Source organism: Papio anubis, chromosome 18 (assembly GCF_008728515.1).
Source record: "Papio anubis isolate 15944 chromosome 18, Panubis1.0, whole genome shotgun sequence".
In the NCBI taxonomy this organism is placed as follows: Eukaryota; Metazoa; Chordata; class Mammalia; order Primates; family Cercopithecidae; genus Papio; species Papio anubis.
The window spans coordinates 59,170,460-59,193,046 of record NC_044993.1 but is presented as its reverse complement, the minus strand read 5'-3'; the positions used below and the strand labels follow the sequence as shown (position 1 = coordinate 59,193,046).

General features: G+C 45.0%; 1 protein-coding gene across 1 annotated transcript in view; it reads left to right on the top strand.

Annotated features, from left to right (window-relative positions):
- Nucleotides 1–10,732: 10,732 nt before the first annotated feature.
- The window catches only part of RRN3 (RRN3 homolog, RNA polymerase I transcription factor), a 36,624-nt gene continuing 24,769 nt past the window's right edge, over nucleotides 10,733–22,587 (top strand). Inside the window, exons 1-6 of the mRNA XM_003916571.4 lie at nucleotides 10,733–11,082; nucleotides 12,606–12,711; nucleotides 13,865–13,921; nucleotides 21,425–21,514; nucleotides 21,615–21,744; nucleotides 22,205–22,264. Coding sequence (XP_003916620.2) covers nucleotides 10,994–11,082; nucleotides 12,606–12,711; nucleotides 13,865–13,921; nucleotides 21,425–21,514; nucleotides 21,615–21,744; nucleotides 22,205–22,264 — 532 coding nt within the window. The 5' untranslated portion in view covers nucleotides 10,733–10,993. The remainder of the gene's footprint in view (nucleotides 11,083–12,605; nucleotides 12,712–13,864; nucleotides 13,922–21,424; nucleotides 21,515–21,614; nucleotides 21,745–22,204; nucleotides 22,265–22,587) is intronic.

Here is a 22,587-nt window from a genome sequence, read left to right as displayed (position 1 = left end):
GGAACTTCCAAAATTTTTAGTTTTTTTAATATTTCTTCCCCTTTGACTGTCCGTTGCTTCAGTATTTCTATATTTATAATTTTAATAACTCACACTGGAAGAATTTATGCATTGCAGATGCTTGGAATAAACAACTGGAAAGACATTCTAGGAGAAATAAGCCAGTCACAAAAAGACACATGCAGGACGAGTCCACTTGTGTGAGGTACCCAGAATAATCAAATTCAGAGGGAAAAAGTAGGATGGGGGTTGCCAGGGGCTGCGGGGAGGGGGAAATGGGGCATTGTTTGGTGCCTATATGTTTCAGTTTCGCAAGATAAGAAAGTTCCAGAGGTAGATGGTGGTGATGATGGCACAACAGTGTGATTTTACTTAACACCACTGAACTGTACACTTAAAATGGTTAAGAAGAGGGCTGGGAGTGGTGGCTCACACCTGTAATGGCAGCACTTTGGGAAACCGAGGTGGGTGGATCACTTGAGGTCAGGAGTTCAAGACTAGCCTCACCAACATAGTGAAACCCTGCTTCCATTGAAAATACAGCCTGGGTGACAGAGCAAGACTCTGTCTCAAAACAAAACAAATGGTTAAGTATATATTATGTTATTTGTATCTCACTACAAAAAAAAATTGGGTTAAACTGGCAATTTATAAGCCATGTAACATTTATACGTTTCTTTCTGTTTTTGTTTGTTTGTTCGTTTGTTTTGAGATGGATTCTCGCTCTGTCACCCAGGCTGGAGTGCAGTAGCTTGATCGTGGCTTACTGCAAGCTCTACCTCCCAGGTTCAAGCGATTCTCCTGCTTCAGCCTCCTGAGTAGCTGGGATTACAGGCACCCACCACCACGCCTGGCTAATTTTTGTATTTTAGGTGGGACAGGATTTCACCATGGTAGTCAGGCTGGTCTCGATCTCCTGACCTCAAGCCATTCACCCACCTTGACCTCCCAAAGTACTGGGATTACAGGCATGAACCACCTGTCCAGTCTTACAAATTTCTTTCTAAGTAATAATTCCATGCAACAGTTGAGTACATTCAAAGTGTACCAGGTGAGCACAGCTATTTTAATAACTCTAGAACTACAGTTATGAACTTAGAGAAAAATCAACTTTAATGCACAGCAGAACAAAGACATTGTAGAGGATAGTGTGTTTGTATTTGCAGACGCAGCCTACAGAAAAGCCTTTTCTCGTACAATGGCTCATCAATACTAGTATGACTGGAATTTTTTTTTTTTTGAGACAGAGTCTTACTCTGTCGCCAGGCTGGAGTGGTGCAGTGGCATGGTCTCGGCTCACTGCAGCCTCTGCCTCCTGGGTTCAAATGATTCTGCTGCCTCAGCCTCCTGAGTAACTGGGACTACAGGCACGCCACCACGCCCAGCTGATTTTTGTATTTTTAGTAGAGACGGGGTTTTACCATGTTGGCCAGGATGGTCTCCATCTCTTGACCTCATGATCCGCCTGCCTCAGCCTCTCAAAGTTCTGGGATTACAGGCGTGAACCACCACGCCTGGCCGTATGACTGGACCTTATCTTGGGTGAATAGAGGTCATTTTTAAGAACTGTGATTAGTGAGTTTCAGGTGCTTCCTATGGTATGCCTAGAAGCAGAAAATGCTTACCTTGAGAGAAAAATACAAACTGCTGTAATTTTCTGATTTTTTTTTTTTTTGGTAGATGCGGAGTTTTGCCATGTTGCCCAGGCTGATCTGCAACTACTGGGCTCAAAAGACCTGCTCACCTCAGTCTCCTAAAGTGCTGGGATTCCAGGCATGAGCCACCGTGCCCAGCCAGTTTTCTTAATTAATATAGTTATTTATATACTTTAAAAACAGTAGGGAGTCTCTCTGAGCATGCTGTGGCTCCGGAAGCTACCTGATTAACAAAATTAAAAAAAAAAAAAAAAAGAAACCATAATTTTCTGGCTTATTCTTTCCATGTTTTAAAATACATGTTTTGTTTTTTGTTTTGTTTTGCTTTTTTGAGACAAAGTCTTACTCTTGCCGCCAGGCTGCAGTGCAATGGCGTGATCTGGGATCACTGCAACCTCTGCCTCCCAGTTTCAAGCGATTCTCCTGCCTCAACCTCCTGAGTAGCTGGGATTACAGGCACGTACCACCACACCTGGCTAATTTTTGTATTTTTCATAGAGATGGGGTTTCACCATGTTGGCCAGGCTGGTCTTGAACTCCTGACCTCAGGTGATCCACCAGCCTTGGCCTCCCAAAGTGCTGGGATTACAGGCGTGAACCACCATGCCTGGCTGGCACCTTTTTTTTTTTTTTTTTTTTTAAATCACTTAACATATATATAGGAGAACTTTCCATTTTGGGAGTCAAAGAGACTTTTTTGTTTTGAGACAGGGTCTCCCTCTGTGGCCCAGGCTAGAGCTGGATCTTGGCTCTGTCCAACTTCCACCTCCTGGGCTCAAGCGATCCTCCCACTTCAGCCTTCCAAGTAGCTGGGTCTACAGGCACATGCCACCACACCCCGCTACTTTTTATAGTTTTTGTAGAGACAGGGTTTTACCATGTTGCCCAGGCTGGTCTTGAACTGCTGAGCTCAAGCTGTCCACCTGCTTCAGCCTCCCAAAGTACTAGGATTACAGGTATGAGCCATCTCACCCAGCCTATTGTTTATTTAATAGCCACTATGTGCCAACTACTATAGAGGACATAAAGATGATTCAGTCTCTGCAGAAGTCATTTTCTTTCTCTCTCTTTCCTGTTGTACAGCACAAAATTAATGGACTAAATAGTCTGTCACTAGATAAACAAGCCCTAAATAATCAAGCACTTGCTGCAGTTTTTAGAAAGTTTAAAAAGCCGTATGAAACAAAGTATACTTCAAGTAGTAAGAGGCAAAATATGCGAAGTGTTACTGCTGGGCAATTTATGGACTATTCTTTTCTACAATATATCTGCTGTGGTCTGAATATGTTCCCCAAGATTCATATGTTAAAACTTAACCATCAGTCTGGTAGTATTAAGAGGTGGGACGTCATTAAGTCATGAGGGCATGGGATCAGTGACCTCATAAAAAGGCTGACAGGAATGAGCTAGGTCCTTTCATTACCCTTACATCCCTGTGTCACTTGAGGACCCAGCACTGGTCCCCCTGGGAGGACACAGTAGCGAGGTGCCTTACTGGAAATGGCCACCATGCCCTCACCAGATACCAACCTGCTGGCAACTTAATCTTGGACTTCCCAGCCTCCAGAACTGTGAGAAAGAAATTTCTGGGTTTTTTTGTTTGTTTGTTTGTTTGTTTGTTTGAGATAGGGTCTCTGTCACCTAGGGTGGAGTGTAGTGGCACGATCTCGGCTCACTGCAACCTCCGCCTCCTGGGTTCAAGTGACTCTCCCACCTCAGCCTCCTGAGTAACTGGGACTACAGGTATGCACCACTACACCCAGCTTTTTTTTTTTTGATGTGTGTGTGTGTGTGTTTGTAGAGTTGTAGAGACAGGGTTTCTCCATGTTGCCCAGGCTGCTCTCGAACTCCTGAGCTTACATGATCCGCCTGCCCTGGCCTCCCAGCACGCTGGGATTAAAGGTGTGAGCCACCATGCCTGGCCAAAATTTCCGTTTTTTATAAATAACCCAGTCTCTGGTACTTTCTTATAGCCGCACGAACAGATAAAGTCTGTACCTATCTGTCTATCTCCCTCATAGGTCAGTTTCCACCTGATCGTAACCACATCAAGTATCCCAGTATATCTCATATTTACAGAAAAATTAATGGGCAAATATTGTCATTTACAGAGGACCTGCTCTGTCCTGTACACTGTGACATATTTTGTGGTTTGTGCTTATGTGCTCTGATCCTTACAATAGCTCTAAAATAGCTCAAAACGTTATTCCCATTTTGTAGATCAGGAAATTGAAGTTCTGGAAACATAAGGCAATTGCCCAAAGCAACAGAGTAAATGACAAAGCTAGGATTTCTTTCTTTCTTCCATTAATTAATTAATTATTTGAGATAGGGTCCCGGTTGCAGGATGCAGTGGTGAGATCATAGCTCACTGCAGTCTGGACCTCCTGGGCTCAATTGATCCTCACGCCTCAGCCTCCTGAGTAGCCGGGACTACAGGTGCACACCAACACTCATGGCTAATTTTTGTTTTTTTCTGTAGAGATCTGCCTAGGCTAGGCAGAGATTCTGGCTAGGCTGGTCTCAAACTCCTGGGCTCAAGCAATTCTCCTGCCTCAGTCTCCCAAATAGCTGGGACTGCAGGCGCGTACCACAACTCCCAACTGATTTGTTTATACCAGTGGTTCTTAATTCAAAAGCCATTTGGTATGCTGTCACCTCATCTCTCTACCAGTGTTGATTACATTTCAGGGGGGCACCTTATCTAAATTGGCCAATGATAAATTTTTTTTTTGGCATCTTACTATATCTTTGTATCCTTAGAACAAATTCTCCTTTTCTGCTCAAGCTGGCTTGACTTCGTTTCTTTCACTAGCAAGCTAAGAGGCTTTGGCCAACAGAACTACTCTAGGGTAGTTGTAAAATTTATCTCTAAGGAAAGGCTGCTCTTTTGAAAACACAATTTAATGGGTCTTCTGGGTATATGATGATAGTAAAGCAAAATTTTGTTCTGGAATGAAGAAGCTCTTTATGTTGTTATATTACAAACAATACATTACTCAGTGAAGTGAAAGGCCACACTGGGCAGGGTGGTGACTTTGCAGATAGCATGTTAATCCTTGCTTGTTTTTTGTCATTTCTGTTTTTGGAGGGAGAGGGTCTTAATTTTCTTTGTCCCTTCCCCCACCCCCCCTTATTTTCTCTGGGGAAGGCAAGACTGGAAAAGGAGGCTTTTATCCTGGCAAGGTGAGTTTGCCCACAGGACAATTTGACTGAATAGAGGCTCCACAAAGAACGGACATGACCAAAGAACTCCAACAGGAAATTATGCTATTTAGTTTATTTAGTTTCAAGGTTTTCTTTTTCTCCTTTTTTTTTTTTTTTGAGACCGAGTCTCACTGTGTTGCCCAGGCTGGAATGCAGTGTCGCGATCTTGGCTCACTGCAACCTCCACCTCCTGGGTTCAAGCGATTCTCCAGCCTCACCCTCCCGAGTAGCTGTGATTACAGGCACCTGCCACCACACCTGGCTAATTTTTTGTATTTTTAGTAGAGACGGAGTTTCACCATGTTGGCCAGGCTGGTCTTGAACTCCTGATCTCAAGTGATCCACCTGCCTCAGCCTCCCAAAGTGCAGGGATGACAGGCATGAACCACTGGGCCCAGCCAGTATTTTTCTTGTATTATGCTCAGAGTGTCCTTTAAATCTTTTAAAAAACTTGGCAGCCTTAGTCTTAGCTGTGCTTTGGGAAAATAAGGAGCTGCACTCAAGCTTAAGAAGATATTGCTGGAAGTGTACATTGGCACAGCCTTTGGAAAGCTTCTTGGTGCCCTCCTGTAACCCAATCAACACTGCCTAGAGAGATGAGGTCATACTGCATCAAACAGCTTCCAGTGACTCTTTGCTGTGGATAAGAAGGTCGCTTTTTTTTTTTTTGAGAGGAAGTTTTGATGCCCTATATGCTGGAGTGCAATGGTGCGATCTCAGCTCACTGCAACCTCTAACTCCCAGGTTCAAGCGATTCTCCTGCCTCAGCCTCCCGAGTAGCCGGGATTACAGGCATGCGCCACCATGCCAGGCTAATTTTGTATTTTTAGTAGAGACAGGGTTTCTCCATGTTGGTCAGACTGGTCTCGAACTCCCAACCTCAGGTGATCCACCCACCTTGGCCTCCAAAAGTGCTGGGATTACAGGTGTCAGCCACCACGCCTGGCCAAGAAGATCACTCTTTACGCTCAACAAATGTATTGCATATGGCTGAAAGGTAGGGAGGATCCAGATGAACAATTTCTAAATAGAAAAACTAATAGTAGCCAGACACGATGGCTCATACCTGTAATCCCAGCATTTTAGGAGGTTGAGGCAGGTGGATCACCTGCAGTCAGGCATTTGAGACCAGCCTGGGCAACATGGAGAAACCCTGTCTCTACTAAAAATACAAAAATTAGCCAAGTGTGGTGGCGGGCGCCTGTAGTCCCAGCTACTCAGGAGGCTGAGGCAGGAGAATCGCTTGAACCTGGAGGCAGAGGTTGCAGTGAGCTGAGATTGTGCCACTGTACTGCAGCCTGGGCAACAGAGCAAGACTCTGTCTCAAAAAAAAAAAATCGCAGATATCCAATTTGTTCCTTTCTCCTTTCCCAAAAGCTTTTTGTGCCTCCTCCAACCCAACAGTTCCATCCTAGAAAAACGCTTGTACACATGCATCAGGACACTATACAAGAATATTCAGGCTGGTCACGGTGGTTCATGCCTATAATCTCAGCACCTTGGGAGGCTGAGGTGGGAGGATGGCTTGAGCCCAGGAGTTAGAGACCAGCCTGGGCAATATAGTGAGACCCTGTCTCTATCAAAAAAAAAAAAAAAAAAAATTACTGGTGCAGTGGCTCACACTTGTAATCCCAGCACTTTGGGAGGCCAACGTGGGTGGATCAGCTGAGGTCAGGAGTTCGCGACTAGCTTGGCCAACATAGCGAAACCATGTCTCTACTAAAAATACAAAAATTAGCTGGGCGTGGTGGCAGGTGCCTGTAATCCCAGTTACTTGGAAGGCTGAGTCAGGAGAATCCTTTGAACCCAGGAGGCGGAGGTTGCAGTGAGCCAAGACTGCGCCATTGCACTCCAGCCTGTGCAACAAGAGCAAAACTCTGTCTCAAAAAAAAAAAAAAAGAAAAATGAAAAAGGGCTATCGCAGTAGTGATTTACATAATGGAGGGAGAAAGGAAATAATTTAAATGTTTACGATAGGAAAATTGATAAGTCATGGTACGTTCCTATAATGAAATGCTGTGTGGCAAATAAAATAAACCGGCCGGGCGCGGTGGCTCACACCTGTAATCCCAGCACTTTGGGAGGCCGAGGTGGGTGGATCACCTGAGGTCGGGAGTTCGAGACCAGCCTGATCAATATGAAGAAGCCCCGTCTGTACTAAAAATACAAAATTAGCTAGGCATCTTGGCACGTGCCTGTAATCCCAGCTACTCAGGAGGCTGAGGCAGGAGAATTGCTTCAACCCAGGAGGCGGAGGTTGTGGTGAGCCAAGATCAGACCGTTGCATTCCAGCCTGGGCAACAAGAGCGAAACTCCGTTTCAAAACAAAAACAAAAACAAAACACGAAAAGAAACCACAACTGTGTACAACAGGGATGGATTTCAACATCCAGGACCATAATGTTAGCCAGCCTCAGTGGCTCACGCCTGTAATCCCAGCACTTTGGGAGGCCGAGGCAGGTGGATCTCCTGAAGTCAGGAGTTTGAGACCACCCTGGGTAACAACGCTGTCTCTACCAAAAATACAAAAAAATTAGCTGGGGGTGGTGGTGGGCATCTGTAATCCCAGCTACTCGGGAAGCTGAGGCAGGAGAATCCCTTGAACCTGGAAGGCAGAGGTTGCAGTGAGCAGAAATCACGCCACTGTACTCCAGCCTGGGCAACAGAGGGAGGCTCCGTCTCAGAAAAAAAAAAAAAAAAAAGCATAATGTTGAAAACAAACAGCAGTATAATACAGCATGGAGGTAACTTTATAAAATGCAAAGACAAAAAAAGCAAATATAGTGCATTGTTTAGGAGTATAAATATGGGAATTATACAAAGAAAACTAAAACGACTTTTAAAAATCATGATGGTGACTACTTTTGGGAGGAAAGCGGGTAGAAGGTGGAATCTGAGAGCAGCACACAGTAAGCGTCAATTGTTCTAGTTAATGTTCGGCTTCTTAAATTGAGTGATATGTTCACAGGTATTCATTATATTCTTATAACTTACATTAACATATTTTTTTGTACATGTCAAATTTTTTTTCCTTTTTTTTTTTTTTTTTTTTTTTTAGAGATGAGATTTTGCTTTGTCACCCAGGCCGAAGAGTGTCATGGTGCAGTCATAGCTCACGGCAGCCTCCAACTCCCGGGCTCAAGCGATTCTCCCACCTCTGTCTCCCAAATAATTGGAACTACAAGCACATGCCACCATGCCTGAGTAACTTTTTAAAAAGTATTGTTTGTAGAGACGGAGTCTGGCTGTGTTGCCTGGGCTGGTCTCAAACTCCTGGCTTCAAGTTATCCTCCTGCCTCGGCCTCCCAAAGCTCTGGCATTACAGGCGTGAGTCACCACACCCAGACTCAGACTTTTTTTAAGTGAAAGAATGGGGGTGTAGGTGGGGAGACACACTTTGGGGCCAAGGCAGGAGGATTACTTAGGCCAGGAGTTTGAGATCAGCCTGGGCAACAAAGTGAGACCTCGTGTTTATCAAAAATACAAAAAATTAGCTGGGCTTGGTGGTATGGGTTTGGGAGGCTGAGATGAGAGGATTGCTTAAGCTGTAGGAGCCTGAGGCTGCAGTGAGCTGCGATCGCGTCATTGCACTCTAACTTGGGCGAGACAATGAGATCCTCTCTCAAACCAAACCAGGTAATTGTCAAATTGCTGTTTTGCTATTGTTTTTTGTTTTTGCTTTGCTTTGCCTTGGAAGTGAAGAAGAGATTCTCATTTAAACAGCTATCTTGAAGTATCCTTGTGAGCTAGTGTGCAATTATTTCCTCTGTCCTTGAGACACAGATGATTCCTGTCCAACATTCCCAAGGAACTCAGTAAGGACCAAACAGAGACTCAGGAAAGACAGTTACTGATTTTACACTGTTGCAAAACAGAGCTATGGTTTATGTTTAACAAATTGCTGGCGGGGTGTGGTGGCTCATGCCTGTAATCCCAGCACTTTGGGATGCCAAGGCAGGCGGATCACTTGAGGTCAAGAATTCAAGACCAGCCTGGCCAACATGGTGAAACCCCATCTCTACTAAAAATACATACAAAAATTAGCTGGGCATGGTGGCACGTGCCTGTAATCCTAGCTACTGGGAAGGCTGAGGCACAAGAATCACTTGAGCCTGGGAAGCGGAGGTTGCAGTGAGCCGAGATCACGACACTGTACTCCAGCCTGGGTGACAGAGCGAGACTGTGTCTCAAAAAAACAAACAAAAAATAAACCAAATTGCTGTATTTTATTTTGTGAAATAGGGTCTAGCTCTGTCGCCCAGGCTAGAGTGCAGTGGTGCAATCACAGCTCACTGCAGCCATGACCTCCAGGGTTCAAGCGATCCTCTCGCCTCAGTTTCCAAGTAGCTGGGACTACAGGTATGCACCATCTTATGTTGCCCAGGCTGGTCTTGAACTCCTGGAGAGAGATACATATAAACACACACACACACACACACACACACAGTTTTTTTTTTTTTTTTTTTGAGACACAGTTTCGCTCTTGTTACCCAGGCTGGCGTGCAATGGCACGATCTTGGCTCACTGCAACCTTTGCCTCCCAGGTTCAAGCGATTCTCCTGCCTCAGCCTCCCAAGTAGCTGGGATTACAGGCACCACCACCACGCCCAGCTAATTTTGTATTTTTAGTAGAGACAGGGTTTCGTCATGGCCAGGCTGGTCTCAAACTCCTGGCCTCAGGTGATCCACCTGCCTCAGCCTCCCAAAGTGTTGGGATAACAGGCGTGAGCCACTGTGCTCGGCCCATACATATGCATTTTTAAAAATTTACTTATTTATTTCGAGACAGGGTCTCGTTCTGTTGCCCAAGTGGGAGTGCAGTGATGCTATCTCCCCGGCTCAAGCAATCCTCAGTCTCACGAGTAGCTGGGACTACAGGTGTGTGCCACCACACCTAGATAATTTTTATTGTTTTTATTTTTTAAATTTTTCGTAGAGATGGGGTTTCACGGTGTCACCCAGCCTGGATATTTTTGTATTTTTGATAGGCCTGTACAGTTTCCAAAGTTGCAACCTTTTCCCCTCCCTGAGGGTAGGGGCAGCCTCTGCTCTCCCTCTACATCCCCCACAGTCCCGAGGTTTTGGCCTCTGCTGTTTCCTGTTTCCTATGCTTGGAACACCAGTCGCTCTTTTGTTGGTCTGGTTGACTCCTGTTCCTCTTTTAAAAATTTAAGGTTGGCCAGGCACGGTGGCTCACACTTGTAATCCCAGCACTTTGGGAGGCCGAGGCGGGTGGATGACCTGAGGTCAGCAGTTCGAGACCAGTTTGGCCAACATAGTGCAACCCCGTCTCTACTAAAAATACAAAAGTTAGCCGGGTATGGTGGCATGCGCCTGTAATCCCAGCTACTTGGGAGGCTGAGGCACGAGAATTGCTTGAACCCAGGAGGCGGAAGTTGCAGTGAGCTGGGATCACGACACTGCACTCCACCTGGGCAACAGAGACGGACGTTGCAGTGAGCTGAGATCACGCCACTGCACTCCAGCCTGGGCAACAGGGCAAGACTAGGTCTCAAAAGAAAAAAAAAAAAAAAAAAAAAGTCAAGGGGTAACACCTCTTGGAAACTCTCCTGCTGTTTCTCATTCCAGCATCATCACAGCCTTGAGGCTCTGGGGTAGATCACTTCGTCGAGCTCGTTTACGTGAGGATAACGTTATCTTGGTGGTCTGTAAGAATGTTGCATTGAGTACAGAGCCCAGGCTCCTGGGTCACCCGGGTTGAAATCCCCTTTCCTCCGTGAGGATCTGGGTCAGTCACAGTGCTTCAGTTTCTTTGATTTAACTGAGGGAGGCTTTGACTCCAAAAAATTAACACTCGAGTGTACCCGGCCACAGCTTAGCACATCCAGGGTATTTCCATCCTTTCTTTGGGATTCTTGGGCCTGGATGGAGCAGGACCTTCCTGCCTCTCCTTAGTCGCGCATTCGCGCTGGGTGGAACAAGTGGTCCAAGTAAAATGAGGGGCGGGGTTTGGCGGCGCTCTAGCTCGCGGAGAGCACACGCTCTCCCCACTCGGGGTTCCTGATTGGCTGAAGGTTGCGCCGGCAAGCGCAACTTCCGGGACAGAGGGCTGTGGCTGGAAGGAGCAGGGCATCCGGCCTGAGGCGCAGCGGTCGTGTTAGTTCGGCCCAATGGCGGCACCACTGCTTCACACGCGGTTGCTGGGAGATGCGGCTCCTTCGGCCTCTGCAGTCAAGACGCTGGGCGCGTCGAGGACTGGGTAAGATTCAGGCCGCTTCCTTCTGCGCGTCCGAGACCAAAGCTCAGGACTGCGGTTAGGGGAGCGGATTGAAAGGGTCTGGGACAAAGCTAATGGCGTGTGGTAAGAGCACGGGGTCGAGGGTCATCTCATGTTCGCGGGAATGAGCTCATTCCTCCTAATTGGGTAATAGACATGGGTGGGGCCTGGAAAAGTCAGTATATTCTCTGTTCTGGAGCCCCCCTTTCCCGACTGTGTTTCTTCGTGATTTCCCAGGCCTCGGTACTGCCTTCTGCGCCTTGACTTCTCTTCCCGCTTCTTCGTCCAAATTTGGAAGGGATTCCCTGGGCTATTCGGTTTATCAGCCGAATGTTGTCACTCATGGCAAATTGAATATTACATCTTTTTTGTTTGAAGTTTGTTTCGACACACGTATTTGTTTAGCAGTCTTTATTTTGCTCCGCTTTTAAATCCCTAACCCCCATACCACACTTGGCGTTTAACTTTCAGAGTCATTAGGATGCTATGTTTTTTCATTAATTTACTCTGTGTAAGTGAAGCAGACCTTGTAAAACAATTAGCATAATATGATTCATAATATTTATCGAGCTCCTGCTTACTATGTTAAACACTGGGGACCGTGGTTTATCCAAAGACACTAATGTGCCTGCTTTCTACAGAGCTTACAGCCTATGGGGGAAAGGCAGTACATAGGCCAATAAATTACGATGATTTCAGTTATACAACAGGGTAATGGGGGAGGGAGAAGGGAGAGGAGTACTTGAGATTTCTCGTGGGGAAGACATCTGACATTTGAGCTTCCACTTGAATGAAGACAAAAGTCTAGGCCGGGAGTAGTTGCTCACACCTGTAATCACAGCACTTTGAAATGCCGAGGTGGGCGGATCACCTGAAGTCAGGAGATCGAGACCAGCCTGGCCAACATGCCAAAACCCCATCTCTACTAAAAATACAAAAATTAGCCGAGCGTGGTGGCGGGTGCCTGTAATCCCAGCTACTCAGGAGGCTGAGGCAGGAGAATTGTTTGAACCCGGGAGATGGAGGTTGCAGTTAAGCCGAGATCACACCACTGCACTCCAGCCTGGGCAGCAGAGCAAGACACCTCTCAAAAACAAACAAACAAAAAAATCCAGCCACGTGGAGATTTGGGAAAAGAGTATTTCCAATAGAGTGAACAGTAAGTGAAATGAGAACCAGCTTGGCATGTCGAAGAGCAGAAAAGACATTATGGCTGTAGTAAAACAAGGTATTGGAGATGAGGTGAGAGAGGTAGGCAGGGGCCAGATTAATGTAGGATCTTAAATACCACACTGAGAGATTTGAATTTTTACTATAAGTGCAGTGGGAAGACAGTTTTCGGTTGCTGAGCAAAGGAGGGATTGTTGGTTAGGAGTGGAAGCAGGGAGACCAGTAAAGAGGCCTTAACAATAGTCCCACTGAGTGATGTTGGTTCAATAAATGTTGGCTATTATAATTTTTAATATTTTCATGAACTTAATAGCTTGTTCATTTTTGTTCCACAGGATTTCAAATATGCGTGCATTAGAGAATGATTTTTTCAATTCTCCCCCAAGAAAAACTGTTCGGTTTGGTGGAACTGTGACAGAAGTCTTGCTAAAGTATAAAAAGGTAAGAGGAGATAATGTATGAGGTTTGCTTTTGGTCAGGTCAGAATACAGCTATTGCTGTTATACTAAAGACCAATAGAAATAGCAAGCTTAATTAAGATACCAGTTGAAATCAAATATTTAATAATAGCATGATGCCGTCAGTGCAAACTTAGAGTAATAGTGTCCTTTTTTTCCCCCACCTTGGCCCGTTTCACAGGTAATAATGAGAGAGTAATAATGTCTTTACTGAGGTTTCACCTCTTCACATGCTTTATTTTCAAAGCATCTTTTAGCTTTAGCAAGTGCTGGAATTAAAAACAATTACAGAGTTTTATTTACTTATTTATTTTTATTCTTTTAATTTTTTGAGCCGGAGTCTCACTCTGTTGCCCAGGCTGGAGTGCAGTGGCGTGATCTCAGCGCACAGCATCCTCCACCTCCCAGGTTCAAGCAATTCCCCTGCCTCAGTCTCCTGAATAGCTGGGATTACAGACACGCACCACCACACCTGGCTAATTTTTTAATTTTTTTAGTAGAGATGGGGTTTCGGCATGTTGGCCAGGCTGGTCTCAAACTCCTGACCTTGTGATCCGCCCACCTCGGCCTCCCAAAGTGCTGGGATTACAGGCATGAGCCACTGTGCCTGGCCTACAGCATTTTATTTTTTGAGGAACTTACCTAAGCATTACTTTAGGACAGTAAACCATCATCTGACTAGAGATTTTTGTTTCTGTGGTAGTTCAGAAGCATTTCTACTATATCTCAGGAGTAGAGGGAAAATGTTAAGTAACCGTATGTTTATATGTAATATCCATTTGTATCCATATTTGAGTGAATACTTTTTTAGATCCTCCTGAATAGGTCATTATAGCTGGCTGTTTTTTTCCCTCATGCTTTTTGAGAATTCGCAGGAGTATCAACTGTTATATTCAAATGTCAATACAGAAGTATAGCCAAATGTAGTTTATCATTTTCCTTTTTCCAAGCCCTCTGGCTGCACTAACATGAGTGTTTAAATTTTTGTAGTCATGATTTTATAATCCGCAATTGACATGTGAAAGTTAGTGTTCCTTTTATAATTTCATCTGATGTTAAGGTATGGTTAAAAGTCTTGCTGTTGCTACTAAACAGGAAACAAAAGCATAACTTAATTCTTTCCCCTTCTTGTTAAGGGTGAAACAAATGACTTCGAGTTGTTGAAGAACCAGCTGTTAGATCCAGACATAAAGGTAATTAATTTTGTGTTTGATCATTAGCAAAATTATTGCCACTTTATACAGACATAGTTTGTTCTTTGGCTCCCATTCTGTCCTCTAGAACTTGCTCTCTCCATGGTCCTCCCTTACTTTAATCTGGTGGTTCTCAACCAGGGACAGTTTTACACCCTAGGAGACATTTGGTAATGGCTGCAGATATTTTTGTTTGTCACAATTGGGAGGAAGGGGTGCTACTGGTATCTAGTGGGTGAATGACAAGAGATACTGCTAAACATCTCATAGTGCACAGGGCAACCTCCTATAACCAAGAGTGATCCAGCCCCAAATGACAACAGTGTTGAGGCTGGGAAACCCTGTTCTAATGCTTCCTTTCTATTAGATTACTACCTCTTTCCTCCATGCTGCGTGCAACTCTCTTGTCTCTTTAAAGCTAAAACAAACCAAAAAACAACCACTGATTCAGCATTTCCAAGTTCAAGATATACCTATCATGTAGTAAAACCTTGATACATTTTGTTTCACCATTCTTCCTTTACTGCCCAATTTTGAAGAGAATGGTTTATTACCATGGCAACAGTAGTTAGATTGCCTGGAATAAAATTCCAATTTTATTATCCAGTGCATGACCTTGAGCAAATTGTTTTAACCTCTCTACCTCTTTTTCACTGTGTAAAACCAAGAAAACAATAGAGATTTCAAAAATATGGAGTGTTTTGTTTTTTAAGAGATGAGGTCTTGCTGTGTTGCCCCGGCTATTGACAGGTGTGATCATAGCACACTACAGCCTTGAATTCCTGGCCTCAAATGATCCTTTCTCTTCAACCTCCTAAGAAGCTGGGACTATAGGTGCATGCCACTGTGCCTGGCTTTAAACATGGAAATATTTAACAAGGATTCAATGAGCTAATATGCAAGAAGCACTTAGAACAGTCTCTGACTCAAAATAAGGGCAGTAATTGTCATCTGTTGGTTTTGTTCCAGCTGACTTCGCTGTATCATTTCTCACTCACATTTAAGTCCACTATTCTTATCACTGTAGTAATGACAGGTGACAGCGTGCTGGCAGCCCTGGCAGCCCTCACTCGCTCTTGGCTCCTCCTTGACCTCGGCGCCCACTCTGGCTGCTTGAGGAGCCCTTCAGCCCGCCGCTGCACTGTGGGAGCCCCTCTCTGGGCTGGCCAAGGCCGGAGCCGGCTCCTTCTGCTTGCCGGGAGGTGTGGAGGGAGAGGCGCAGGCGGGAAACCGGGCTGCGTGCAGCGCTCGCTGGCACTCGAGGGCCAGCGCGAGTTCTGAGTGGGCGTGGGCTCGTCTCGGCTGGCCCCCACACTTGGAGCGGCAGGCCCTGAGAGGCTTAGCATCCAGGCTAGCAGCTGCGAAGGGTGCGCCGGGTCCCCCAGCAGTGCCGGCCCGCTGGTGCTGCACTCGAATTCTCGCAGGGCCTCAGCTGCCTCCCCGCGTGGCAGGGCTGGAGACCTACATCCCACCATGCCCAAGCCCCCCTTCCCCCACGGTGGACTCCTGCGCAGCCCAAGCCTCCCTGACGGACACCACCCCCTGCTCAGTGGCGCCTGGTCCCATCGACTGCCCAAGGGCTGAGGAGTGCAGGTGTGGTGCTGGACTGGAGGGCTGCTCTGCCCGCGGCCCTGGCACAGGATTCAGTAGGTGAAGCCAGCTGGGCTCCTGAGTCTAGTGGGGACTTGGAGAACCTTTATGTCTAGCTAAGGGATTGTAAATACACCAATCAGTACCCTGTATCTAGCTTAAGGTTTGTAAATACACCAGTCAGTACTCTGTGTCTACCTGATCTAGTGAGGACTTGGAGAACTTTTCTGCCTAGCAATCTGTCTAGGTAAAGGTATTGTAAATGCACCAATCAGCACTCTGTCAAAACGGATGAATCAGCTCTCTGTAAAATGGACCAATCAGCAGGATGTGGGTGGGGTCAGATAAGGGAATAAAAGCAGGCTGCCCGAGCGCCAGTGACAACCCACTGGGGTCAGCTTCCACACTGTGGATGGTTTGTTCTTTCACTCTTTACAATAAATCTTGCTGCTGCTCACTCTTTGGGTCCACACCACCTTCACTGCAAAGGTCTGCAGCTTCACTTCTGAAGCCAGGGAGACCACGAACCCGCCAGAAGGAAGAAACTCCGAACATCAGAAGGAACAACTCCAGATGCGCCGCCTTTAAGGGGTGTAACACTTTCCGCGTTGGTCTGCAGCTTCATTCTTGAAGTCAGTGAGACCAAGAACCCACGAATTCTGGACACAGTAATTACCCTGACAGGTTACCCATTGTTTTAAATGCTGATTTCAGTGGACTTTTTTTGAGACAAAGTCTCACTCTTGTGGCCTAGGCTGGAGTGCGGTGGTGCGATCTGGGCTCACTGCAACTTTTGCCTCCCGGGTTCAGGCAGTTCTCCTGCCTCAGCCTCCCAAATAGCTGGGATTACAGGCACCGGCCACCATGCCTGGTTAATTTTTTATTATTAGTAGAGACAGGGTTTCACCATGTTGGCCAGGCAAGTCTCAAACTCCTGACCTCAGGTGACCTGCCCGCCTCGGCCTCACAAAGGGCTGGGATTACAAGTGTGAGCCACTGAGCCCAGCCTCAGTGGACTTATTTTTTTAAGCCTTCTATCAGCCGACACTGTTGGCCACCCACTTCTTAAAACAGTGTTTCTGGGCCGGGCGCGGTGGCTCACGCCTGTAATCCCAGCACTTTGGGAGGCTGAGGTGGGTGGATCATGAGGTCAAGGAGATCAAGACCATCCTGGCTAACAGTGAAACCACGTCTCTACTAAACATACGAAAAAATTAGCCGAGTGTGGTGGCGGGCGCCTGTAGTCCCAGCTACTTGGGAGGCTGACGCAGCAGAATGGCGTGAACCTGGGAGGCAGAGCTTGCAGTGAGCCGAGATCGCGTCACTGCACTCCAGCCTGGGTGACAGAGTGAGACTCCGCCTCAAAATAAATAAATAAATAAAACAGTGTTTCTGATCCTCCTGTCTTGGATCCTTTAATCTCTAATCTCTCTCTATAGGTTCTTGATTTTAAATTTGTTGTTGATTGGGCTTCAAAACTCGACTCTTTCCTCACTCTGTAGATTTTTCTGTGTGATCTCTTCATCTCCCTTCATGGCTTTGAAATCTACCTGTGTCCTAATATATTTGTGTCTGTAGCCAAGATTGCTCTTGTGGGCTCCAGACTGGTTTCATTTTCGTTTTTGGGGGCAGGGGCAGACCAGAGTCTTGCTCTGTAACCTAGGCTGTAGTGTAGTGGGATGATCTTGGCTCACTGCAACCGCTGCCTCCTGGGTTCAAGCCATCCTCTCTCCTCAGCCTCCTGAGTAGCTATGCCACCACGGCCAACTAATTTTTTTGTTTTTTCAGTAGATTTGGGATTTCATCATGCTTGCCGGGCTGGTCTCGAACTCCTGACCTCAAGTGATCCACCCGCCTCAGCCTCCCAAAATGCTGGGATTATAGGCGTGAGCCACTGCACCCGGCCTAGACTTGTTTCTTAACTGTCTGTTAGATGCATTTACCCAGAATCATCATAGGTGTTCCAAACTTAGCATGTCTTAAAATAAACTCTTGGCTGGGTGCGGTGGCTTGCGCCTGTAATTCTAGCACTTTGGGAGGCTGAGGCGGGAGGATCATGAGGTCAGGAGATCAAGACCATCCTGGCTAACGCGGTGAAGCCCTGTCTCTAATAAAAATACAAAAAAATTAGCTGGGCATGGTGGCGGGCACCTGTAGTCCCAGCTACTCGGGAGGCTGAGGCAGGAGGATGACATGAACCCGGGAGACAGAGCTTGCAGTGAGCCGAGATCGCATCACTGCACTCCAGCCTAGGCGACAGAGCAAGACTCCATCTCAAAAAAAATAAAAATAAAAATAAATAAATAAATAAATAAACTCTTAACCTTTCTCTCACACCCACCACTTCTGCACATTTTTTTATGTGCTTAACTGTTCATTACTTCCCTCATTATTGAGCTAGCAACCTTGGGGTCTTTAGTACCCCTCAAATCCATTCACTGATCAAGCCCTTAGGGGGAAAAAATCTTTCAAGCCTTTCTGTTTTGTTGGTTCTCTCTTGTATGGATTCTGGTAACCTCTTTAGTGGGTCTCTCTGTTCTCCCAGTCCTCCTCTATCTCATACCTGTGTGGCCCCCACAACCACCATTTAACCTCAACAGTGTAGCCTAAATTATCTCTGGAAAGCACATGTCTCGGCATGTCATTCCCTTACTAAAAAACTTTATGCCTATGGAAAATGAAAATCAGTGTGGCCTGCAACCTTTTTTATGTTTCCTCTTGCTAGATACTTTATTCCTGGAATTTGCCACTTTGCATCTTTATGCCTTTGCCTGTGCCTTTTTTTGCTGGCTGGAGGAGGTCCCTGTATGTACTTCATTTGCTACCTATTTGAGCACCGGCTATAGTTACATTGCCTCCCCTCTTGCCAGCTGTGTGACCAGGGACACGTTGCTGCGCTTCTGTTTCAGTGTCCTCATCTGTAAAATGGGAATCGGTAGTAGTACCTACTTCATGGAGTAAGGATGACATGAGTTACTGTATGTTAAAGTCTTAGGGCAGTGCTTGGCATACAGTAAGTGCTATATTAGTGTTTACTGTTATTATTACTGTAGTTTAAAAAGTTCCTGCTCACCCTTTAAACTGAGCTGAAGTGTCGTCTTTAATGGAGCTTTCCCTGGTTCTCTAAGCACATGGTTGCTCCTTCATTGAGTCCGTTTCCCACACTTCCAGATCTCTGATTACAGACCTGGTTTACAAGGCCCTCCATGGTCTATTTGGTGCTTCTTTGTTCCCCAGATTTATTATCTGTTAGCTTGCTCACTATTCATGCCAGCCATACTGAACGTCTTTCAGTTTTCTGAAAACGTACTTTTCCTTCTGTAAGAAGTAGAACTTCCAGAAAAGACTCAACTGTGTTACTATTTAAAGACCGCTGAAACATCACTTTCTCTTTAAAGCTTTTCCTGACCCCTGCCTTCTTTCCCAGATACAAAGGGACATTTTCTTGGTGTTCCACTGTATTTTGTATCAGCAGTTCTCATTCCTGGTATTTGAACATACCAAGAATTGCACTAGTTGTGTGGAGTGTTGCAAGTAGAACTTTTTTCATCTTGAGACAGGGTCGTGCTCTGTCACCCAGGCTGGAGTGTAATGGGCCTGATCATGGCTCACTGCAGCCTCAACCTCCCAGACTCAAGCAGTCTTCCCACCTCAGGCTCCCGAGCACCTAGGACCACAGGCGTGTGCTACCATGCCAGGCTAATTTTTCTAGAGACAAGATCTCCCTGTGTTGCCCAGGCTGGTCTCAAATTCCTGGGCTCAAGCAGTCTCCTCCTGCCTTGGCCTCCCAAAAGTGCTGGGATTATAGGCATGAGCCACTGTTCCTGGCTGTTAGTAGAAATAATAATAGCTCAGTACTAATGCATCAAAGCCTGCAACTGATTTACTTTTTTTTTTTTTTTCCTTTTCGAGACGGAGTTTTGCTCTTGTTGCCCAGGCTGGAGTGCAATGGCACGATCTTAGCTCACTGCAATCTCCGCCTCTGGAGTTCAAGCGATTCTCCTGCCTCAGCCTCCCTAGTAGCTGGGATTACGGGCATGCACCACCACACCCGGCTGATTTTGTATTTTTAATAGAGACAAGGTTTCTCCACGTTGGTTAGGCTGGTCTTGAACTCTCAACCTCAGGTGATCCACCCACCTTGGCCTCCCAAAGTGTTGGGATTACAGGCGTGAGCCACCACGCCCGGCCTGATTTACTTTTAAAAATGGTACAGTTTAAATGTTATCCTTGTAGTTTTGTTGCAGTCTTTTTAGTGGAAAAGAGATGGGATAGATTTTTTTTTATTTGCACACTAATTTAGCTTGTTTTCTACGTGCCTTTGGCCTTAGCGAGCTACCATTAATGTTATCCTTAACAGTTGTGGACGTTATGAAATTACCATAGTACAAATGAGTTATGGTTTTACTTTATTTTACTGCCAGGCTACTTGGGATTTCATCAGAAAATGGGTGATCTGTGGGAGTTTGTCACATGGATATGGCATAGTAAGCACTCAGTAGCTGAATTAAGGTGAGGAAAAGGAGACAGCTCCTTCTCCACATATAGGGAGGCGTGTGGGACAGTGGATGGAGGATAACCTTGACTGAGACAGACAGGTTTGGACCTGCTTCTTTACTGCCTTTTTGGTTGGGCAGATTGCTTATTAATCTCTCTTAGTCTCAGCTTCCTGAACAGCAAAATGGGAATAACTAAACATCGTGCAGAGTTTTTAGGATTAGAAGAAGATATGTATATAGAGTGTCAGACACTGTGCCTGGCATATGGTGTGTTCTCACTAAATGATAACTCCCTATGAATATCCCTGTAGGTATGACCTTGTGTTGCTTTTATTTGTATGTCTAACCCTTCCACAAATTAAGGGCTTTTTCTTTTTCTTTTTTTTTTTTTTTTTGAGACGGAGTCTCATCACCAGGCTGGAGTGCAGTGGCGGGATCTCAGCTCACTGCAAGCTCCGCCTCGGGTTCTCACGCCATTCCTCCTGCCTCAGCCAGCCTCCCGAGAGTAGCTGGGACTACAGGTGCCACCACTGCATGGCTAGTTTTTAATTATTTTTTTTAGTGAGCCAGGGTTTCACCATATTAGCCAAGGATGGTCGATCCTGACCTGCGTGATCCGCCCGTCTTGGCCTCCCAAAGTGCATGGGATTACAGGCTTGAGCCACCGCGCCCGGCTGGGGCTTTTTCTTAATGTATGTCTAACCCTTCCACAAATTAGGGGCTTTTTCTTAATGTGTGTATGTATGTATGCATGAATATAATTAGTATAGTAATATTTTACATAATTGACACTGTATTTTATACATTGCATTTCAAATTTAGCAGTTCTTCTAATGTCACTAACAATTATTGTGAACAGTAATTTGATTGCCTGAAAAATATTTCATGGAGGAATGGCATTTATACAGAACAAACACATCATAATATATTTAAACTCAGCCACAGGTTTAGTTTAGAAAAGTTACGTTTATTCATGACCCCAATTGATCAGCCTAGACTGAGTTTTATCAGCATGCTTTCTGGTCAGCTTGAATATAGAGGAAATAGAGGTAGCTATTGTTCCTTTGTGATCTTCTAATACTTGAATCTGCTAGATTTCTGCAATTTTTAAAAGTCCCAGGTGTCAACATTTGAGGTGATTTTGTGTTTTTAGGGCAAACAAAAGTGATCAGGCTGAAGTACTGCATTTAAGTCTTTTTCCTACATTTTAGAGTTGCTAGATTGCTTTTTTAAAACAGGAAAGTTTATTGTGACACATTTTTGTGTTTTGATACCCAGTTTTCATTTCCTTCCAAGTTTGTGACCTTTTCCCCCCAAGCTATTCTTGATAGATGATTGATATAAGATAGCTGTAAATTTCTGTTATCTTAGAGGATTTGTGATTTTGAAAGTACTCTTCTTTGTTTAACTTAAGGATGACCAGATCATCAACTGGCTGCTGGAATTCCGTTCTTCTATCATGTACTTGACAAAAGACTTTGAGCAGCTTATCAGTATTATATTGGTAAGTTCACCATTTATCTCACTGTCTAGTATGTAATTCAGAACTTCGTAGTAGTATATATTAATAACATGCTGCTTTTATCGTTCTTTCCCAACTCTAGAGATTGCCTTGGTTGAATAGAAGTCAAACAGTAGTGGAAGAGTATTTGGCTTTTCTTGGTAATCTTGTATCAGCACAGACTGTTTTCCTCAGACCATGTCTCAGCATGATTGCTTCCCATTTTGTGCCTCGTAAGTCATTACTCTTTGCTTGCTTGGAATTTTTTTTTTGTTGTTGTTTAATACTTCTTTATTAAAATACCACCTTCCCGTTATATGTGAGAGATACTGCTACCATGGAAGATTCCAGATGCATATTGGCACCAGGTCTGGTAGACATATGTTCCCCGTAATGACCCCTATGGAGGTGTCTAGATTCATTTGTTGCTATGCGTTTTATGAATTGTAATTTGCTTTATTGAACTCCTGGTGAAGTCTTAGAACTCATCTAGGAATGTTTAGCTGTTTAAAAACTATAGTTGCTTTACTTTTTTTCAGATTGTGCTTTTAATTAATCATTGGGGTAACTTTGGATTATGGAAAAATGACTTTTTTGTATAGCTGTTCATTGTCTACGTCAGTAACTTTTTTGTGTAGCTGTTTATTGTCTAGATCAATGACAGAATAACATATTTTCTTTTTCCCTCAAAAGCTCGAGTGATCATTAAGGAAGGTGATGTAGATGTTTCAGATTCTGAGGATGAAGATGATAGTAAGTGTAAAAAGGTTTAAAGCCTGGGCAGAGTAGCTTACACTCATAATCCCAGCAATTTGGGTGGCCAAGACAGGAGGATCACTTGAGGCCAAGAGTTTGAGACCAGCCTGGGCAACATAGTGAGATTTTGTCTCTACAAAAAAAACATTTTTTTCAAATATTTTCTTTGAAAATGCTTAAAGTAGAACTAGGCAGAGTGGTGTGTGTCTTTAGTCACAGCTACCTGGGAGGCTTAGGTGGGTGGATTGCTTGAGCCAGGAGTTCAAGCCCTGCCTGGACAAGATGGCAAGACGCTCTCTCTTTAAAAAAAAAAAAAAAAA